The sequence below is a fragment of the Cygnus atratus genome, chromosome 1 (genome assembly GCF_013377495.2).
Source record: "Cygnus atratus isolate AKBS03 ecotype Queensland, Australia chromosome 1, CAtr_DNAZoo_HiC_assembly, whole genome shotgun sequence".
In the NCBI taxonomy this organism is placed as follows: domain Eukaryota; kingdom Metazoa; phylum Chordata; class Aves; order Anseriformes; family Anatidae; genus Cygnus; species Cygnus atratus.
The window spans coordinates 71736690-71757864 of NC_066362.1; the positions used below are offsets into that span (position 1 = coordinate 71736690).

At 41.6% G+C, this 21175-nt stretch overlaps 1 protein-coding gene across 4 annotated transcripts in view; it reads right to left on the reverse strand.

Moving 5' to 3' along the window:
- ETV6 (ETS variant transcription factor 6) overlaps window positions 1-21175 on the reverse strand; it is a 146584-nt gene that overhangs the window by 83665 nt on the left and 41744 nt on the right. For 2 of the 4 annotated variants that reach the window (XM_035551067.2, XM_035551069.2), the window contains exon 2: window positions 16101-16284. The exons of 1 other annotated variant lie outside the window; for it this stretch is intronic. In XM_035551067.2, the coding sequence (XP_035406960.1) occupies window positions 16101-16284 (184 nt within the window). The remainder of the gene's footprint in view (window positions 1-16100; window positions 16285-21175) is intronic. One more of the 4 variants, XM_035551068.2, reaches the window with a different exon arrangement.

Genomic DNA, 21175 nt, shown 5'->3' on the forward strand with positions numbered 1-21175 from the left:
GGTTGCACCCAGAGCATTGTCTGGATAGTATAAACATAAATAAAGTATAAAATACATATACATAGTGTAGAATATACTGACCAAGTGACCTACCCCTTCATAGGTTTATTTTGTTCTTCTTAGATCCAATTACACTTTCAGCCCCCTAAATATCTTCTTGCAACAATTTCCTCCATATAGTGATGCATCCTTATTCATGTATCTTTTACGTATGCTGTCCAATAACTTACCTCAGTTCTCTGGATTTGTTGTTCTGGAAAGAACTGTGAATACCTCTTCACCTTCTTATAGAAAGTGCAATTTCATAGCCGCATGGTAACTAACATTCTTTCTCCGTGTCAACCCATTCACTTAGGAAACTATCTTATCCTCAGACTGCAAAATCCTATCGTTGTCTTTAGTCTCTTGGGAAGCAGAAAACTGGGGAAGCAGAGAGTTGTGGTTAGGTTCCTTATCATAGTAAAAATGACACTGTGGATAAGACCACAGACTAAGTGGGACTGAGTTTGAACAAACACAAGGTATTAAAAAAAACTCTCTAGAAGTTCACGAGACTCAATAAGGAACTTCTACTTCCTAGCAATTTTGGTACAAAATCATGGAATTGATGCAGAGTTGCTCATCAAATTGAGACTGGTGACTGATTTTTGACAAATATCTTTGCTTCACTTTGCACTCAAGGGACATTCACAGGTTATAAAGGTTATAAAGTAAACCCCCATCAAAATGTCATGAGCTACTCACATTCTTAACTGTTTTCTACTGAACAGCCCCAACAACTTTCTGGGTGAGATTTCCCTGTACTGTGGTCCCATACAAACACCAGGAGCTGAGCTGCTGTCTCTCAAGAAGAAATGAGGAACTATTATTAAAATAAGAATAATTTACTGTCATCCCTATTCTGAGTGACACTTGGAGCAGTTAATTTAGCAGATGACCATAACTTCAAGTGGTAAAGACATGCTAGGCCTTTTATTCATACAGAAAACGATGATGTCCATGCTCTTCCAGTTGTCAGGATATATTAAAGTGTGGTTCTCCTCAGACTCAAATTATATAAAGTGTACGTGCAATTTAGAGCTGGTTAAGAAACAGGTTTTGTACCACTTTAACTGTATTTTTACAGACTTTGCATTTTTGATGTTACATCAACTTACAATTGTTGTAAAAATGCTTCAGAGTGGGGACCGTGTAATTTCCGAATAAAACTGTCAACGTAAACTACCTTTATTTACTTTCATAGAATCATAGAATATCCCGAGTTGGAAGGGACTCACAAGGATCATCAAGTCCAACTCACACAGGTCTACCCAAAAATTCAGACCACGTGACTAAGTGCACAGTCCAAACGTTTCTTGAACTCCGCCAGGCTTGGTGCAGTGACTACTTCCCTGGGGAGCCTGTTCCAGTGTGTGACAACCCTCTCGGTAAAAAGCCTCTTCCTGATGTCTAGCCTGAACCTCCCCTGCCTCAGCTTGACACCATTCCCGTGGGTCCTCTCACTGGCGCCTGCCCCTCCACTCCCTCTCGTGAGGAAGCTGTAGACCGCGATGAGGTCCCCCCCTCAGCCTCCTCTTTTCCAGGCTGAACAGGCCAAGTGACCTCAGCCGCTCCTCATATGTCTTCCCCTCTAGGCCCTTCACCATCTTTGTAGCCCTCCTCTGGACACTCTCCAACAGTTTTACATCCTTTTTGTACTGTGGTGCCCAGAACTGCACACAGTACTCAAGGTGAGGCTGCACCAGCGCAGAGTAGAGCAGGACAATCACTTCCCTCGACCAACTAGCAATGCCAGTTTGATTATTTCAGTTTCCAAAGCAGTGACAAGACTGTTTGTGAATTAGTCTTCACATTAGCGGTCTTTAGGAAGTGGCCAATGGAGTGCATTCAGTAAGAAAGTACTACATGCAGCTGACTGGGTTGCACCTGTAACTCTAATCTAACAGATTTCAAACCATATGCAATATTGCCAACTCTGTGCACCTGATCTCATAAAAACAGATTGAAAGACCATTTCACCTGGGCCTCTACTTTCAAACACAGGCTAACTCTCCAGAGCCTGCTTCATGCAGCTGAGATATGGGGAGGACAGCACTGCGAGCCTACTGGGGAGAGCACGTAGCACAAGAGGTGCTGTCCACCATTTTTGTGTCCATTTTTTCTGATCATAAGCAATAATTTTACAACTTTGCCTAAAAGGGGTGGTTGTAACATGCTGTGTTAGTCAGCTTCAAGGGAAAAATGGAGTAATAGAATCTGTGTATGAATCTTGAGCTAGCCTCTTCTCCATCAGATCTAAGTATTTCAAACATGTACATACACATGATGTGTCAAAGTAAAAAATAAAATAAAATTGAAGCTTCTCAGCTTTGACAAATTTTGACTGCTAACTCTTCTCTGGGTTGAATTTTTTTTTGTGCATACATGTTCTCACTGCAAACAGCGGAGCACCAGAAAGGCCCAGGGTGGGAAGCAGTGCTTTCATGGTCACGCTGGATTCTCCCAGAAGTCACACAAGAAAATCACAGTTACAGAGGACTCACCACAATACTAAATATCCAACCAATTTGAGAGAGAGACGTTTGGATTTACCTCTGGGCATTCTGTTGAACCGAATCAGATGCCAAACTTTGAGATTCAGCCATCATTACTGCACATGCTGATAATGCCGTGGTAGGAAGCCAACAGCAAACATTGACTCTTTACCAGTCCAGCTGCTTCAGGTCTGCCCACCACAAATACAGCTACTCTTGCTGTCACCCTCAGTCCCTCTGCTTGTTTTTCATTCTGATTTTAAAATTGAGAGAGGGTTTAAAAGTGGATGAGGACTGTAAATGTTCCAGCTCTTACAGACATTGAGTGCTATCCCTTATTTGCATTCTGCTGAGCTCCAAGGCTCTGATTCTGAACCAAATCTTGAACTTCTACTGTGCGTGACCCATTTGCTGCCACCATACACTGTGCATTGCATCTGTGAGAACGATACAACATGGAAGTAGAGAACGACTCCTGTGATTTGGCTATGCTCCCTTTCAACAGGTGAAAACCACCAAGCAAGTTGCAGAGCAGTGATGAAACAAGCTCAATGTATTTAACAATGGTATTTGTCACCATTGCTTATTAGTATTTAAAGAGCATTAAAAAAAAATACCTCTAGTAAGAAGATCAAGGTGCCTTAAACAATTACACACCCAGCAACACAGTAATGACTACCCATAGTAATGCAGCTAAAAGCCCAGAGGTAATAGGACTAAAGACGTTTCCAAGGAAGCGATATACAAAGAAGTATGACACAAGAAAAAAAAAAAAAAAAAGAGGGAACAAAGAAGTATCTGTGTTTTTCTGACAAAAAGCCTTCACTAAAGCACAGAGAGGAAGTGAAAGCCAACAAGGAGGTTAAAAACTGAAGGAGACAGATTGCTTGGAAGAAATCAGAACGGAAGAGAGACTAGGAAGGAGGAACTTGTATACATAAAGGGAGATTTCCCCCACTAGGAAGTACACAAGGACACACACAAGTGGCAGAACTGAAATGAGTAACTGGTCTGCGGACCAGCAGGGACCAGGGCTAATTCCTTCTGCACTACCGAGAAGGAGGAAGTGGAAAGGGAGAAATTCTCAGTATTGCATAAGACCAAAGTGGCACAGTCGTTCCTTCCTCTCTTCCCCCAACCACCGTTCAAAGTAGAAGCACAGCACAAAACTCCACGTTTACTTCCACACAAACATTCTGAATAAAGCCACGGCAGCTGCTAAGGCAAAGACAACTATTGACAAGTGGATCCAGAAGGTCACACACTTTTTTTCACCCTGCAAGTATCTATTAAGCTGGCTTGACAAACCCTTTCTGGTTCAGTACCAATGTTTTCATCTAGTATTTGTGCATTTTTACTCAGGAGAGTAGATCCACAGTTGTGCTTCCTGAACCTTTCTTTATCACTATTATTGATATCAGAGCCCAGGGCGGCAGGACTTTGAGCTCTAGAGTCTGTAAGGAGGGAGGGCTTAAATATCACAGCATCTCTCTGTTGGCTTGAGTTGGTGGAAATGTTCTTTAAAGCTCAGCATCAAAGCATTCACTGTATAAGCTGGAAGCTTTGGTTCTTGTGCCAGCAGTGACTTCTCCCCATAATTAATTAATACCGTATTAATTGTGCATGTTCCACGGGCCTGTTCAGGAGGTGTGGCAAGACCTGCACACACAGATCAACCTTCTGGGTGCAGCCCCAGCGCACAGGAGGGAGAAGGTAATGACATTTCAAGTACTCTCCAAGGAGAGCAGATTACAAGCGATGTGCTCAGGAGGCCGTGCAAGTTGCTTGCAAGCCCTGCAGTGGCACTTTAGCACGTAACACACAGCAGGGGCAAGGAGGGATCTTCTACCAGCTGCACCCTTGTGCAATCTGATGGGATCCAGGCCAGCTCTGAGGACAACCAGCAGGCCAAGAGGAAGGGCCCATGGCAGCTGAGTACCCTTGTGGGTAAGATTTGGCCACAAGTCATAAGATCCTGCAAAACTGCTGGAAGGAGAAAGGGGTGGGAGGAGGAAAACAGAGATGAGTTGACCCAGTCCCTGCCATGCTGGGACACATCTCTCAGGTAACTGCCATTGGCAAGAAAGTCACACCCATCCAGTTGCTTTGACCATGGAGGAACCTCTGCTCCCCCTCAGAAAACCAAGCGGAGAGTTGAGACAGAAACCAGGGAGAAAAGAGGACACAGCCACCAACGCCACCTGTAAAGCTGCATGTCCTCAGACACACTGCAGGACACTGCTGGAGATGGCCACCCATCAGCAGCCACATGAGACGCTTCAGCCCGTGGGCAGATGCGAGGATGGAAACCAGCACTAAGGCCTACCTGTTGATGAGGGTGATTTATGGCATGGACTCATCCTCCATAAAACAATCATGCTGGTGGACACGTATACATTTTCAATTGCAATCTGAACGACAGGTACAGCTGGCCTGAAATCTAGCCTGTAAAGAAGTTTTCACTCTACTGCTTGCACCAGATTATCTCATCTCTATAAACTTTTGTGTAGGTAAACAATTATTTGCTTTTCTGAAGGTATTGTGTGTTTGGCACTGCTAAAAGAACTATTTAAAAGCACAAAGAAAAACAGGACTAGCAAGGGAAAATTTTAGCTAGAGTCCAAAACCAAAAGCTGCAACATTAAAAATACATGAAAAAGAACCATAAAAAAAAGGGAGATAATACAGAAAATTTGTAAGGCTTATACACTAACAGCACAAATTTATCCCAACAAGTTACTTTTAGAAAAAGGGAAATTTATGCCTCACTATGAACGTGCTACAGCACATCCATAGAAAATACTAAAAAAAAAAAAAGTAGTTAAAAAGAAGTGTAGATAAAGACCATGCTACCTATTCTGAGATTACAAGTCACCTTAACAAACTATATATAGAAAGAGAACCAATAAAAAGCAGGCTTATAGCAAAACCATTGTGAATTCTGCTTAAAGCAGGTAATATTTTTTTTCTCATGAGGAAGGCTAAAGGCAATTTATGTTAACCATATAGAAAAGTAGCAGAAAAGTAGCATTTTTTTCCTTTACAATGGCATGAGAAAGACAAGCAGAAATAAACAGACACCTAAACTTTATGTAATGTAATTAGTTGCATAAATACAGATTAAAAACTTAATCTGTGGATCTGGAGATCCAGTGAGTGCCAAATCTAAGACTCCAATCCTATACCGTCCCATTCTTCCATCAGTTTGAAAGAAAGGCTAAACAAGTCTCTCTATATTTTAAAAAATAAAAAGGTAGCTATTTATAGCTGCATTTATTGGAGCTGTTTCCTTATCAGGAAGCATGTAGCTGGGAATTACTGTCTGCCTACATCGGAAATTCTTTCAGAGATACAAAAACCCAAAAAGGAAATTTCCCTTCAAAAATATTCTTTTTTTTATTTTTTCCTGCTGGTGGGTTGAAAATAAAAAAGTTAGTGCTCTGACCAGGTCACTGCCCATTTGGGAGGTCTGTTCTGCCAAGAAGCTTCAAGACACCTGAGGAGAACGTTAAAAAATGCTTCTATAGAACTGAAAGAGCACTTTGCCATAGAAGGAGTCCCTCATCCCGTCTCTCCCCTGAACGCATACCACACTACACCTGTGGCCTCTGAAGGCAGGAAGGACAGCTGGTGAATCACTGGAGATATTAATTTTAACTTGTCACAGCTTAATTTGACAGTTTCATTTTCTGGTCTGTATAATTGCTGTAGAGTTACTTGACCCTGCTGTCAGTGGAGAACAGACACTTTTACTCAGTGGGATATAGAAGTATACAAAGATCAAAATCACACAGGCATATGTAATAAATAAAGCAGGTTGCCCAAGGCTATTCCCAGGGTATGATTTTTATGCGTAAAGATCTATAAGCAAAGATTTGGAGCTGAGCAAACATCCCAGTTCTTTGACCATACAAAGGCCATCAGTGGTCACTGTTCATTAACTCCCAGCATCACTAATTGTATTCATACTAAATATATAAACAGCTCCACAGATCTTGAACAAAGATCGCTGGTACATCAATAGTAGCATGCTAGTCCTGTACAAAACAAAGTTTGAACAAATATGTTCATTTCTTGTGTAAACATATTCATTCCACAAAAGGCAGACAGTGCACAAGCATCCACAGCAGAGGACTGGCTGACTCACAAGTGCTCTCCCCCTCCAAATACATTTGGAAAGTGATTTGAGAAGAAATTCTTAACTAAGGTGTTGGTGGCTGGGCCTCCAAATCTGGATAGAACCATCTTACAAAAGACTTCTTCAATGAACATACAAATCACTGAGTCCTTCTGCTCCAGCAGTAAAATGAGGAGTTGTAAATCAAGCATTTAATGGAGATTCTATCAGGCTGTACTTATTAAGTATCACAAGGAGTGCCAGCACAGGGGAAAGAAGACATACAAGTAGTGCAGAAGGAAATCCAATGCAATAAAAAGGACATCAAATAATTGGTGTGTGTGCGCGTACACACACATCTCATTACATTAATCCCAAGTGCCTTGAATCTGTAGTAGGTTTCTCCTCACAAACGATGAGCCCCTCTAATGCTGAACAGTGGTGTTCTCTTCCAATGTTCAGAGGCTCAGCCCTGTTTTATTATTACAGGACTGGACATAGCATGCATGGCCTGTTGCTTCTGAAGTTTTGTGTGTTTTTTTTTTTTCAACCACACTTCTGTTTTTTGTTGCAAGGTGCTCAACACAAAATGGTTTGTTACTGTGGAGTTTCTAGTCATGACTTACAGTCTGTCTTCTGTGTCTTCTTTAACTGCAGCATTATTGAGTATTGGACTCTTTACATTAATTTTAGTTCTTAAAAAGATTAACGTAGAAGCATTTGTAACATAACGCAAATGAAAAAAATAAATAGACACATTTGGGATGGAAAAAGAAAAAGCAATCTAATTTTAGATTCAGTGATCTTGACAGCATCCCTTTAAGACAAAGCTAAAAATGCTTCAAACACAGCAATACCATAAATGTCCTGCTGCTTTTGATTCTTATTCCTCCCCACACTTTCCAGGGGAATTCCACTAGGGATCGGCTTGAATCCCACATTAAAGGGACAATGCTTCCTTTCCCCTCTGAACAGAGGTGAGTCTGCGTTTTGAAGACTTAAAACCCTGGAGTGAAGATTTGCAGGAGTATAACAGACTGGCTTAGTACCACTGGGAATCCCACACCACAAGCTGTATATGCCCCAAAGCATGGGTCTCACCCTCCCACCTTGGGGCTGCTTTTCAAGTTCCCTCTAGGATAGGAAGGATCCTATCCTTCCACACACTTTGACTGGGATTGTCACTGCAGGAAAACACTGCACTAACTTTGTCTGCGTATATATATGTGTGTGTGTATACAATACAATATACACATACACACACAAAAATATGTGTATATATAAATGCATATATAAATTAAAAAACAAACAAACAAAACAACACTCAAGTCCAAAATACTCTCTCAAGAAGCAGAAGCCAACTCACAGCACTGTCCCTCTAGGACACTTTTCACACTTGATCTGGATGCCTCTGCCAACAGTAACTAGGCAGCGGTAAGGAGATTTAGGGTTCAACTCGCCTGCTGTTTGTATCAGGCGTGACACCTAAATGGTCCCCGTGTCACCCCACTGTAAACCTTGTGACAAAGGGCTCAGTTTCCCAGAGGTGATGAAAAAAGACCATGTCAGAAAAATGTAAACCAGGATTTTCCTGATGCAAAGGTCACGGTTTTCACAGCTGGATCAGTAATGAGGGTTTAGCCCTCCCAATCCAGCATATTCTGGATCAAGTTCTTTCAAGAAGAGTGGCTGCATCTGTACTGTGTTCAGACATGGTGCCAGAGTGAATCTGAGACTGGGCTTCCCACCCATCCAAATTACCGGCCTGTATGATTGCTTCAAAGCTGGCTGGATATTCACTGTAAGAAACACCCAGGAGGCAGGCTGTGCTTTATAACACACCCAAGAGGTCAAAGGCCTGCCATATTGATAAACTACATTTTGCTAAGCTTTAGCATACATCCTTTGCTTTAGTGGCACGATCTGAAGCAAGCAAAAATACAGACAGTGGTCCCTGATATTAGAGAAAATCTGTAGACGAGTTAAATTCAGATAAGCCACTGTGGAAACTGGCCTTTTAGGCAAGAGACAGGTATAACTGACCTCTCAGAATCACAGAATCATCTAGGTTGGAAGAGACCTCCAAGATCACCTAGTCCAACCTCTGACCTAACACTAACAAGTCCTCCACTAAACCATATCACTAAGGTCAACATCTAAATGTCTTCTAAAGACCTCCAGGGATGGTGACTCAACCACTTCCATGGGCAGCCCATTCCAATGCCTAACAACCCTTTCAGTAAAGAAGTTCTTCCTAATATCCAACCTAAACCTCCCCTGGTGCAACTTTAGCCCATTCCCCCTCGTCCTGTCACCAGGCACATGGGAGAACAGACCAACCCTCACCTCGCTACAGCCTGCTTTAAGGTACCTGTAGAGAGCGATAAGGTCGTCCCTGAGCCTCCTCTTCTCCAGGCTGAACAACCCCAGCTCCCTCAGCTGCTCCTCGTAAGACTTGTTCTCCAGACCCCTCACCAGCCTCATCGCCCTTCTCTCGACTCTCTCGAGCACCTCCATGTCCTTCTTGTAGCGAGGGGCCCAAAACTGAACAGAGTACTCGAGGTGGGGCCTCACCAGAGACGAGTACAGGGGGACAATCACTTCCCTAGCCCTGCTGGCCACACCGTTTCTTATACAAGCCAGGATTCTGTTGGCCTTCTTGGCCACCTGAGCACACTGCTGGCTTATATTCAGCCAGCTTTCAAACAATACTCTCCCTTGTTCATGCTTTTCATCCTAACAACTAGATGTAATTCACAGTCATGAAGGAGCCAGGCCCAGTCACTTCACTAGGGCTGACCAAAATAATGGTCACTGAGGCTGAAAGGACGGCTAGCTAGCATTTCCGCAGTCCAGCCAGCCTGTCAATAGATTATGAGTTATAAATTGTGCCTTAAGACCACAAATGAATTATGATCTACTAAGGGAGGCACTGCTAAACAGTGTAAACAGATAGACCCTGCCCTTAGTAGCTCACAATATAAATGTGCAAGAAAAGCCCACAGTGGAAGAAGATGCAAACAGCAAAGAGATCAAATATTCCAAACAGCAAGGTGGTAGTGAACAGTGCAATTATTCTGGTTTTTTTTATTATTATTATTTGTGTGGGTTTTTTTATTTGTCTGTTTTTTTGTTTGTTTTTTGAGTGGATTGGGATTTCTTAGAAAAGTACAAGCTACCCAGAGAGAGAATAAAACAAAACATAGAAAGGAGATGAGGGGGAGAGGCGAGCCTATAAAAGACAGCAAGAGGGAGGAATGAGGCTTAAGTGGCCATATTGTGAGAGAAGAGCAAAAAGGGGTATGGAAAAAGCCAATCATCTCAGAAAGAGGCCAGTTCAGATCCTGTTAGATTCAGTGGGAATCATAGCACTCATTTCAGTGGGACCAGGATTAGTCTCAGAGTCATTAATTTGACATTCTGGCCACCTCGCACAGTCCCTTTGTCTTATGAAGCTTTTATTTTATTTTCCCTGAATGTGCGTCAGTTAGTTTTGTTCCACAAAGATCCTTCCAAAGCAAATATTTTTATTGCTTGCTGCTCTAAATGTGGCTTAGGGTGAAGGGCTTTTTTTCCCGTCTCACTACATACTTTCAGTCCAACGCACTAAATATTCTAGTAACTAAATAACAATATGCTTAATGCTTCAAAGTGGCTGTTCCAGCTGCTAGCCAAAATTGCAGAATAATTAACAGGTGCCAAAGGATTAATAAAAGGAGTAGCATAATTAATAGACACTACACAGAAAAAATGGATCCTTGGCAACCCTGACAGTGTTGCTGTTTCCTCCTCCTTCTTAATTGTTTCCTGCATTCCCTTAAAAAAAGAAAACTGGTGCCCTTAAAACACAAATGACGCATATAAACATCAATGTATGATCAGGAAAGAGAAACTCTTGCTTGCTTGCTTTAAATTAATTTTGGGTCTGATAGATGCCTTAGGTTAAAGTACCCACCAACTGAAAGCTTGGCCTGCCCTTCTACTCACGTCCTGACTTAACCGTGACAAAGAGGGCCTTTTTGCAGAATGTGGTACAGCTAGGGTCATGAAGATATACAACCAGCACAGAGTCACCAGACTGTTCTCCACTGAATTAGAGTTTCAAATACCAATAAAAAAAGGCATGCAGGAAGATTCCTATGAAGTACTCACTTAAAAGTTAAAGCCCTTAATACAATCATGTCAGAAAACTAAACAGATTTCCTTTCTGTCCTCCTCAATGAAGGCAGTAGAACAGACAGTAGATACAAGGGACACAAAGATGTTAAGATAAAAAATATGATCAGACTAGCTGTATATGACCAGAACTATATGCTCTGAAGTTCATCAAAATCATCTGTAGCCTGGAACATATCCCAGACTGGAAAACCAAAGACCAGAACCCAAGCTTACATTTGAAACAAGGAGTTCTCAAAGAATTTTACAAAGAGGTTTCCATCTTTCTCTGCCTCCCAAGCCCCCATCCTAAAAAGTGAGTGAAGTCAACATGATGACAAACACCACATTCCCTATGTAAAAGGTCTCCCTTTTGAGGCGATGCATGTACTGTGACCTCTGGGGGTGCCTTTTTACTCTGAAAATCAGTGCAGGCTGTCAGGAGTTCAGAGAAAGGCAAGAGCAAGAAAAGTTAGTTGCTGCCAAAAATAATTGGTTCATGTGTACAGAAAAGAATGTGCAACGTGCCTTGCTATGACAATGGGCTGCAGACATATAAAGGATGCCAACACTAAAGAAAGAAGAGTAATTAGTGCAGAGGAAGAAATGAACTCTTGTTCACGCTTGTATCAATAGAGAACACTGTGAAATCTTTGCCTGTGAGATAATGTCCATCTCCTTAAACAAACACATGCGTTCCCAAAGGAAGATGCCCTTCAGAGATAAAAATCAGACCGTACAAATTGACAGAAATGTGTAAGGGGGAATGCTGCTCTACAGGCAAAGACACAGATCAGAGCATGCAACAAGTCCTTTTTCAGCACTGATATTTCTCTCTCTCTTCTTAAAGAAGTTTTATGTTCTCTCTGAACATAAAAAAAAATAATCATGAAGCCTTTAAGCACATAATTACAGTTGCTGTTCTAGAAGAGAAGGCAAAACACCTTATTTTTATTCTGTATATTAAAAAAAAGGAAAAAAGGTTGTTTTCTCTGACTCATTGCATATTAAGACATATCCATAACTTAAATGGAGTTCCCTCTATTCAGCTCCAAGAGTTTTTTACGCCAAGGTTTTGGCCATAGCAGAAAAAGAGTAACTAATGACACTGAACCAGATAAAAAAGGTTTTTGTTTTTGTATTAAAATCTGTTAAAAAAAAGGAGAGAAAACTTTCTCTCCGTTGTAATATGAAGTAAGCTTCCTTGGAGTTAAGGGGTATGCAAATAGTTTCACAGCTTCCACCTATCTCAGCATTCTCCATTATCACAGTATCTGGGCATACACTTGATTAATCTTCACAACTTTTAAAAAAATCTATGCAATCACCATTTTTTCATTTTAGAGTAAGGAAGCTAAATCAAGATGCCCAAGGTCACAGAAGACACCAAGGGCAGAGCCTTGTAAGAGAACTGAACTTGCTTCTCTGGAGTCCTTGGTAAACATCTCCATTTTCCAAACGTTCTCTCTATCTGACTTCAGTGCAGTCTGGTAGAGATCAGATTTGCTGCAAAGTTACCACAACACACACACCAGGGACAAAGAGCAAACTGGAGATGACTGTACATTCTGACTACATACTTAAAATAGAGGAAAACAGTCTCCAGCTCTCCACTGACAGTTTATTTACAATGCTCCCAATACTTATTTAATAGATAAGAAGTGGATGTTAGGCTAATGTCTATGTTTATAAGTATGGGTCAAAAGTCTCTTATAGAGAAGTACAATACCAGAGAAAATGTTGCACTATCAGGAAATTATTCTCACTATTCCACAGCTTTATAAATAATACAGCTGATTACACTGTAGTTCTATACTACAGGAGTAGTAGCTGGGAAGAAACTTGCTAGTTAAAAAAGAAAAGGAGGTGTAAGAATGGAAAAAACTTTTCACATCAACCCCAGGATAAGGGGTTTCTCTGTAGACTTCAATCTGTGTTGACCAAAGAGAAAGAAGTGCTCTGTATGCTTGCAGCTAAGAGGGATATGCGTTCCACTCTTCCAAACTTTTCATTTCTCCTTTCTCCAGTCTCTGGATCAAGTCAGGTCAGCATAGCTAAGAACCATGTGCTCACCAAACAGTGAGGAATAATTTATAGAACCAAAAAAAATTGCTCTACTAATTGTCCAGATACTATCGGCTATTAGCACCTTTGAAGTGCTCTTAAACATTAGCAAAAGTGAAATTTCTAATAGGAGGGCACAGAACACAGTCCGAATCTATCGAGTGCATTTCATGGTCCATCTGAAACATTTCTCTCTTGTTCTTCTCCCCCTACATTGCCACTGAAGGTGAAAATCAGTGCTTGGGCAAACTGTTACTTTCACAGTTGCACTTGTAGCACAGCTCTTGAATTTACAAATTGGCAGAAATGAAAACATACAGTTTAGGACACTGAACTCTTGCCTTTGGTTTGGTAAATGTCATCAGAATTTCATGGAAATAGAGAATGAGGGGAGCCCTCTCCAACTACCAGTTCTGTGCATGGCTGCAGACACTTACCAGATTTCTCTGTTGCATTGGAGTGAGGGTTAAAGGAGATTATTAATCTTTATATAATGCTTTATCTAATCAACAAAAACAATAATAAGAATGGAACCAAACAAAAACTCAGATTTAAAAAACCCTCAGACTTTGGATCTAGATCTAGTCTTCATACATAGTAGCACAGTCTGAATTAGAACATGGCTACTTTCCCTTTTAAGGTAGTTCAGATTTGGGTCCAAATCTGTGCCTCAGACATCTCTAAAAAGTGAGAGGGGTACATGCACGATTTGCAAAATCCCATGTTAATACCTCTTGAACCTCATGACCCCAAATCCAAAAGGTACTTAGCTTTTTCTATACCTGGTATTAGGAAGACTGCTCCTGGAATATGATCTTGAGCTCTGATGTCCTCATTTTAAGAAGGATGTCTTAGGTAAGAAACAGTTCACAGGAGATGATACAAAAATAATTTGAAATCTAGAAGCTGTACAGGAAGATTGACAGCTTTGAGACAGCTTCCTATCCAGTTTAGCCAAGAAAAGGTTAAGAAGTGACTTTATCTAAAAAAGCACCTATATCAAGAGTAGTCTTTTGACAATATTTAGCAGGAAAGGCGATAATGAGATCTAATAGTTTGAAAATGAAGATTGAAAAATTCAAACTATAAATAGGGCACTTAAAAAAAAGCAACAAATAGGGAGGATAATTAAGCATTGAAACAACTTATGTAGAGGCCTTCTATCCTCTTCATCACTTAAGTATTTACATGGAGAGAAGAAATCTTTCAGCATAACATGCTCAAACACTTACTGAACTTAAGGCTACTATAACTCAGGTAATAACAGAAATTATTTTAGAATGGCATAACGGTCCCTTCTGGCTCAGCTATGAATCTGTATACTTTAAACGGTGGTTCTGAATGTGACAATTATTGCATACTGAGCTAAAAAACACTATACTGACATGCACCATAACTAGTAAGGCTATGTAAACGTGCTTCACATTGTTTATTATCTGACACGCCGACTTTGTGGAAGGATATTCCACAGATGCTTAATGATCAATCTTCTATGTTTTTACACTATAGCACATCAGACTGGTGTGGAAGTATTAATGGGATGAAAGCCTCCTTGCAAGTTTAAAAATACGCCAATCAAAACAAAAATAAATAAAAAATCGAGGCAAAAGTTGAATCACACTTAAAATAGCAGATAAACAAGCTTTGACTGAAAGAAAACCCTTTAAACTTCACACTTTACCTAGCGTGCCGGCTAGCTGATGGGAAGGAAGCTGGTAGTAAATACATTGAGTGCCCCACCTCTTTCAGTATCAAGGGTCTCCACCCTCCTGTCTTGTGCATCTGCTAAACCCAGTTGGGAAGGCAATAATTAATTCGAAAGCCAGCCATGATCCTAGGTTTGGAAAGGGCAGTGACTCCCAATGAAGAATTAAATAGCACCAACTAATAGGATGAAAAGGAAAAAAAAAATCTCGGGCTAAAAGCCACGGTGTGGAGAAGCACTGCTTCTGTGCCTGATTTTTTCCTCTAAATTTTTGACATAATCTTCAAAATGCACTCTAAGTGCCACAGCAAGTCCTCCCTGGACTGGGGAAAGAGGCCAGCAGCCACATGCACAGGCAGCATGCTCTGGGAGCTCTGGAATACCGGCAGAGGCCAGAGCCAGTCAGAAAGGCTGCGGTGCCAGCTCGCATTCCTGTGCATCAGAAGTACAACCTGGGCTATGCTGCAGAGCACAGGCAGAAGGGAGTAAGAGGCGACAGCAGGCAAAATCACAACTGTGCAGAAAACAGCATGGGCAAGGAGTGATCCTGGGGCAGTGCAACTCACTGGCCTGCAAGTGAGCAAGCACAGGATTACTGAAGTGCTGGGAGAACAGTTTGCATCCAGAAAAGGAATGTGCCTGAAGATTGCTGAGGACAGGAATGAGAACATCTCGTGATAAACATGGACTTTTTTTTTTTTTTAAATAGACTACCTCAAAGACCATTTCCTTTTCTAAAATCCCAAAGACGTCTGTGGGATAGCAACACAAAGTTAGTTAGTTTGCTGCTGACCTTGTTGCTGCTTGTTGTTCGACTACCCCAGGAATGTGACACCTGAAAAAAGTTTTCTTAAAACCTCTCTATTTACATTAGAACTGTTTCCTCTCTAAAAAGGAAAATTCCACACTTCCTCATCCCAGCCCTATCTCACTAATTCACCTCTCACTGGCCAACAGCCCTTGGCCTTTCCTATTCCTCAAACATTAAATCATTTCAGTAAGGAAGTGCCTGGCTCTTGCCTCGCCCCCAGCTCCAGCTTTTGTTCCAATGTCAGGGATGTGCCCTTCCTCCTTTGCAGCATCCTTTTGTGCACAGCTAGGCCCTTTCTTCCTCCTTCCCCACTGCTTCTGTCAGTGCCGTAGTAGTGTGTCTGGGCACCAGGAGCGTTTACTACTGAGACCCGTAACAGCCTAAAAAATACATTTGTCAGTTTGTGAAACTGACCTTGTGCCACAGCACATCACTGAGCAACTCCCACTACGTGGACAGATGCACAGTGCTTCCCATCAAAATAAAACCTCCATGTTTTTCCCTGTCATGAGAAATAAGCCCAAACTTTGATGAGAAGTGGCGGGTGGAAGATGACAGAAAATAACATTTGCACTGTAACTGAGTGATTTCCATTTTTTAAAAATAATATATAGAGAATCAAACTAGCAAAAGCTTAAAAAAAAAGTCTAAAGCCAAGGGCTTCCCCACTTCTCTTCCATGAAAATAAATAAGTAAATAAAATCACCCCCTCACCCTGCCCGGCACCCTCCTCAGCTGAAGGAGGCATGCCTCCGCACTGACACTCACGCAGGTGTGCTGGCAGTCTGATCATGTCTTCCTCCATCCTTATCGCTCGAGGCACTGGGACATGTAGTGGTGTCGAGGAAGTGTGATTTGGTACCGGGCTCGCTGGAGGTGTGTAGGAAATTCTTTCCTGCTGTTAAAAAGAAAGCAAGGGGGAGGGTAGAAAAAAAAGAGAGGACAAGGTAAACTTTGGAACAGAGGTGTGAAACCGAGCCGGGGAGGGGGATGCAGGAGGAAGGATGGAGGGGTGTGCATGGTGGGACCGAACAACACTGGGGGTCACAGCTGGACCACAGCCTGCTCCGAGCCTGCAGCCAGAGACTGAGCAGCTTTTACAGTGATGGTTTTAATTTTCAGGAGGCCCAAGAAGTTTCCAAGGGTCTTCTCAGAAATTTGCTAGGGGAGGAAAGGGAAGTGACACAGAAGTGGGGAGCCTGAGTGGGTTTTATGTCGGTGAAAATCTGACAGCAACTACATTATATGTGCAGGCGTACTGTTACAGAAAGCACTAAAAACACTTAATCTTGTGCTAACAAAGATCTGAGCATGTTTATTAAGTATTCAACAGTTCACACCTTCAGAGCATTTTAAAGACATTAGTTTTGTCTTCGCTACAGAAAACCAAACTATCACTGAAAAGTACCCTATCTACCACTGAGTAATGTGGCACTTTTTTTTTCTTCTCACCTAAACTAGTTATTAGCACTTTCTTTGAAGTAGTTTATCTTGCAACCAAATAAATCAGCATACAGAAAGCAGCTAAGCAAGTACAGCAAAATAGAGTTAAAGGACAATCTGCGAATGTTGTGTTAGGTTCATAACTGTCACTGTTTTTTTGTTTTTTTGTTTTTTTGTTTTTTTTTTTTTTTTTTAATTCTGAAAATGTCTGCCAAGAAATTCAAGACTGAAATTTCATCTGATCTGATGGGAAAACTCTTCCATATTCTAAACATGACCTCCAATCACAAAATAAATTTTACCCTTTGTAAATAAACATAGCCACAATTCAGTAGAAACATAAAGAAATCATTATCATATGTTTCTTGGAAGGCAGTGCATGCTATGCCCCAGAATTGGGCTGCCAACATTTAATGATGGCGGTGCAAAGAGCGTGGATTTACATCCACATTCTGTAGAAGCAAAAGGAGCTGCTTTTGCTCCCAAGTGTTTGCAGGACAGTATAGGCCCAACTCCCTACCCTCACCCTGATCTCTGGCAAGTGGAAATGACAAGCCCTGTTGGAGAAAGAAAAAGTAATCACTTCCATTACAAACTACAACATTATCATGGCTGTGCAACAGGGAGTTGGACTGACACTGATAGAGGCACCTGTACAACATAACATTAGCACCCTCACTGCCAGCAAAGGGAAGTAGAGCTTTGTACAATATGAGTAAATAAATATACTAAAGCAGAAAACTCTTTGGGCAGACTAGGTGACATGTCCAAAGAGAAAAGGGACATGCAACACCTAGAAAGTCCCGTGTCTCTCAGCCACTGCTTCTAACCAAGCCCAGGTCAGCCTGGCATAAGGTGCTGCTATCAGGTACCTGCTCAGGTAGAAGCAGGAGTCTCACCTCAATGTCTGGATTCCCACCACTGTACTGTAGCTACCGCTGCTGACTGTCACATGGAGAATAAGCAATCCGTTTTAACACTACTTGTTCTGGGTTTAGGCTGAGTGGAATGGCGGGCTGATTCTCACTCCACCACCACTACGTTGCTAATTCTGTGAGCACAGCCTCCCCGGCTTTCAGCATACTACTTGGTACCGCAAATTGTTCACTTTTATGTTCCAGTCTTCCACAGTGTCTTACTCTGTCCACTCAGGCTCGGCTTTTGTCCATCAGCTCTTATGAATTTAGGTATTCTTCATTAACAGGGATGTTCACTAGGACATGGTTGAAAGACACACCTGTGGAACTATAAAACATTCTGCTTCTAACTTACACAGTTCATTCCCTGACCTGAAATGGCTCGCTCTAGGCCTCACACTCCTGGGAGGTTCAGATCCATGCCCAGAGCACATCCTGCAGCCTCACTGGGAATTTGCACCTTCTCACCAGTGGTGTACATACAAGTGATTAGCAACAAGACCAGCCACTTCCTAGCATTTCCTGCTGCAATCCACAGCTCAGATAATCGAACCACACTGCAGCTGCTCGCTTTGTTTATAGAATATTTATAAAAAGAGGAACACTTCTGAAACACAGCCACACAGATGCTTGCCTCTGCAAACAGGCACTAGAGGACAGATGGGAAACCTGAAGTCCTTTTCCCCCTGGAGAACACAGGGTGCAGACCGACCTCAGGTCCCACTTCATGCTCACACAAATACTCAAATCACCACTGCAAAGTCAAGTGCTGAGCATCTTCAAAGGGCCTTCTCACTGGCCAACAGCAGGAGGAAAGTAAAAGAAGCAGATGAAACTAAATCTAGAATCCAGCGCATTTCCCTCAACACCCAGAAGGTGCTGTACCAAAACAAGATGTAATGCATGCAGTACAAGCTGCCTTTCCCTCAGCACTGATTAACCTCCTAAAGGCATATGGTAACCTGATTAATACCAAGACAGTTGCATGGAGATGTACTGTTTTAAGTAAATACATTTGATTCATTGTTTCCTAGTATTCATAAGAACAGGACAGCAGAAAACAAAAAGAAGTTGTGGAAATGCAGACTCATTCATTCTGTCCCAGTTATTTTTTCCACACAACTTAGATATCCACAGTAATGTGTGAATTGGTAATATTTGCAGAAAACATTTTAAGGTACAAAGGGGAATTAGCTCTCTGGCTCTTATTTGTGCTTTTGAAATGTCCTCTCTTACTAATTCTGCATTTTTTCCAGCACCTTTAACCCAAATATCAAAGCAATCTGCAGACATTAGGTAAGTCTTTTTCTTTTTATCAGACACATAGGCAACCTGAGTTACAGAAAGAGCAAAGCTCAAATGAGCTAAGTAATTTCAGAGTTAAGCTGTCTTGAAAAAAGACCGCATGTGCCTCTCAAGGGCAATAGACTTAACAAGTGCATCCTGAAAGAGCAGCCCTCATAACTGTCCTGGCCAGATTTCCAAAAGGTGTGGAATAGTAAAGTCACAGGGAGGTCAAGTCACTGGGCTGGTGGAAAAAATTATCATCCCTGTTTGCAGCATGAGTCAGTAACATGGCTGGAAGCAGAACTGCAAACATCATTCCAGCCCTGCAACCTACCATAGCTCTGTGCTTCAACCATACACAGCACCCTGCCTACACAGGAGTGTGAATGCATGAGGTCACACATCCTTCTCCAGTCTTTTTGAGGCTCTTAAGAGTCACGCTTCCACGAGATATCTGTTGCCTTCATACCAGTAAAAACAGACTGTTTGAGAATGTTTTTTTATCTTCACAACTCCACAACCGAGTGGTACTTTTCCTACAGGATCCATCAAACAAAATATGGCTGGTATCTCATGCTCTTACGGTTATGCAACCAGATACTCTGCTACAAGAACTTTTTCTGAAAGAGTTTCGTAACCAGTCAGTTAAATATTTCCCTTTGCATTAAGGCCAAGAATAGACGGTTCAATGGTAGGGTTGTTCAAGCAACAGCCTGGGAGGCAGGATAGGTAGCACAGGAAGCAGAATCAGGATGAACCTCATTGTGTGTACTTGAGCCTTGCTGCAGTTTAGTCTACTAGTAAAAGAGGCTAAGTCAATACACATTTGTTGTGGTCCTCTGAGATTATTGGCGATGAGTGCTAGGAAAGAGTTTGGCATTACTGCATTCCAGATTCACCATGCACCAAGGGACTCTAGAAAACCCACAAGGGATCAAATGCTCAGCCCCAAACAACTAGAATCTACAAACAACTTCAAAATAGCAGATCCCTAACATTTCGCCAGTAGCCACAACACAGTAGATAAAACAAATGGCATCTTGCCTGCTGTGATAGTTTTTGAAAGGCTTTCTTTAGCTCACACTGAGTCAGGGAAGTTTCACCATGAAATCTCACCTTGATTACAGGAAGTCAGCCTTCACAGAGTTTACTCCAGGGGTTGCTCCAGTGGCTGGTGCTCCAACAGCACCACTGAGACAACCACCCAGGCAGGACTGCTGAGACCACAGAATGCTTTCAGCTGCCCAATTTAGTAGGGACTGATTTAGATATATGCTTAAGAACCAAGACAAGGTACCTTTTTGTTTTCTTTGTACTAGGAAAGTACGAAATACTAAATATCCAGGTGCTGAGAAAACCTCAGATCTAACCATCCTGTCTAAAAAAAGTAAGGTAACTTAACAAGCTGTATTGATCATGACTACCAAGTGGAAGTGTACTTAACAGCTGACCAGACTCCTGAAGCCACTACACACTGATTTCACATTGAAGAACTGAGACAGATCCTTTACTGACAAAACCTAAACAATTAGAAAATTCTGGTTAGGAACGCAAATTGTTCATACTGCTGTGTTTTAAATATACATGTATATCCAAATCGTACAATTAAATTTGTAGTCACCTTTAAATAATAGTTTAAAAAAAAAAAACCAAAAGTCTAGCAGTTGAGGATGAGTGACGTTGCAATTAAAAAAAGCTTCACACCTTTGCTAAATGTACACCCTCCTAAACTCTGAAACAGTGACCTTCATTACAAAAGTTCTTCAGCTTGCACTCTAACAGTCTTGTGCCTTTATTAAGTCTTCTCTGATGGCACACACACAAGACATATATTTTCACAGAAATTAAAATAAAATACATAAGAAAGCATGGTAAGCAAGCCCCTATGTTATCCCAATGACATGACATTGAAATAGCTGGATTGAGTGGTATGCCAAAATGACTTTTTTATTTATTAATAAAGCAAAGAAATATGTTACCTATGCAGCAGCCTCCAGGAAATCAAAATGGCCAATGTTGTCTGCAAATAACCTACGTTGGATATAAGGCAGCTGACTTATCACTGCATAAAAACCTATTCCTGTACTTAATGCAATGATACTACACAGGGCAAGTCAACCAAGAGAGAAAGTTGATATGCAC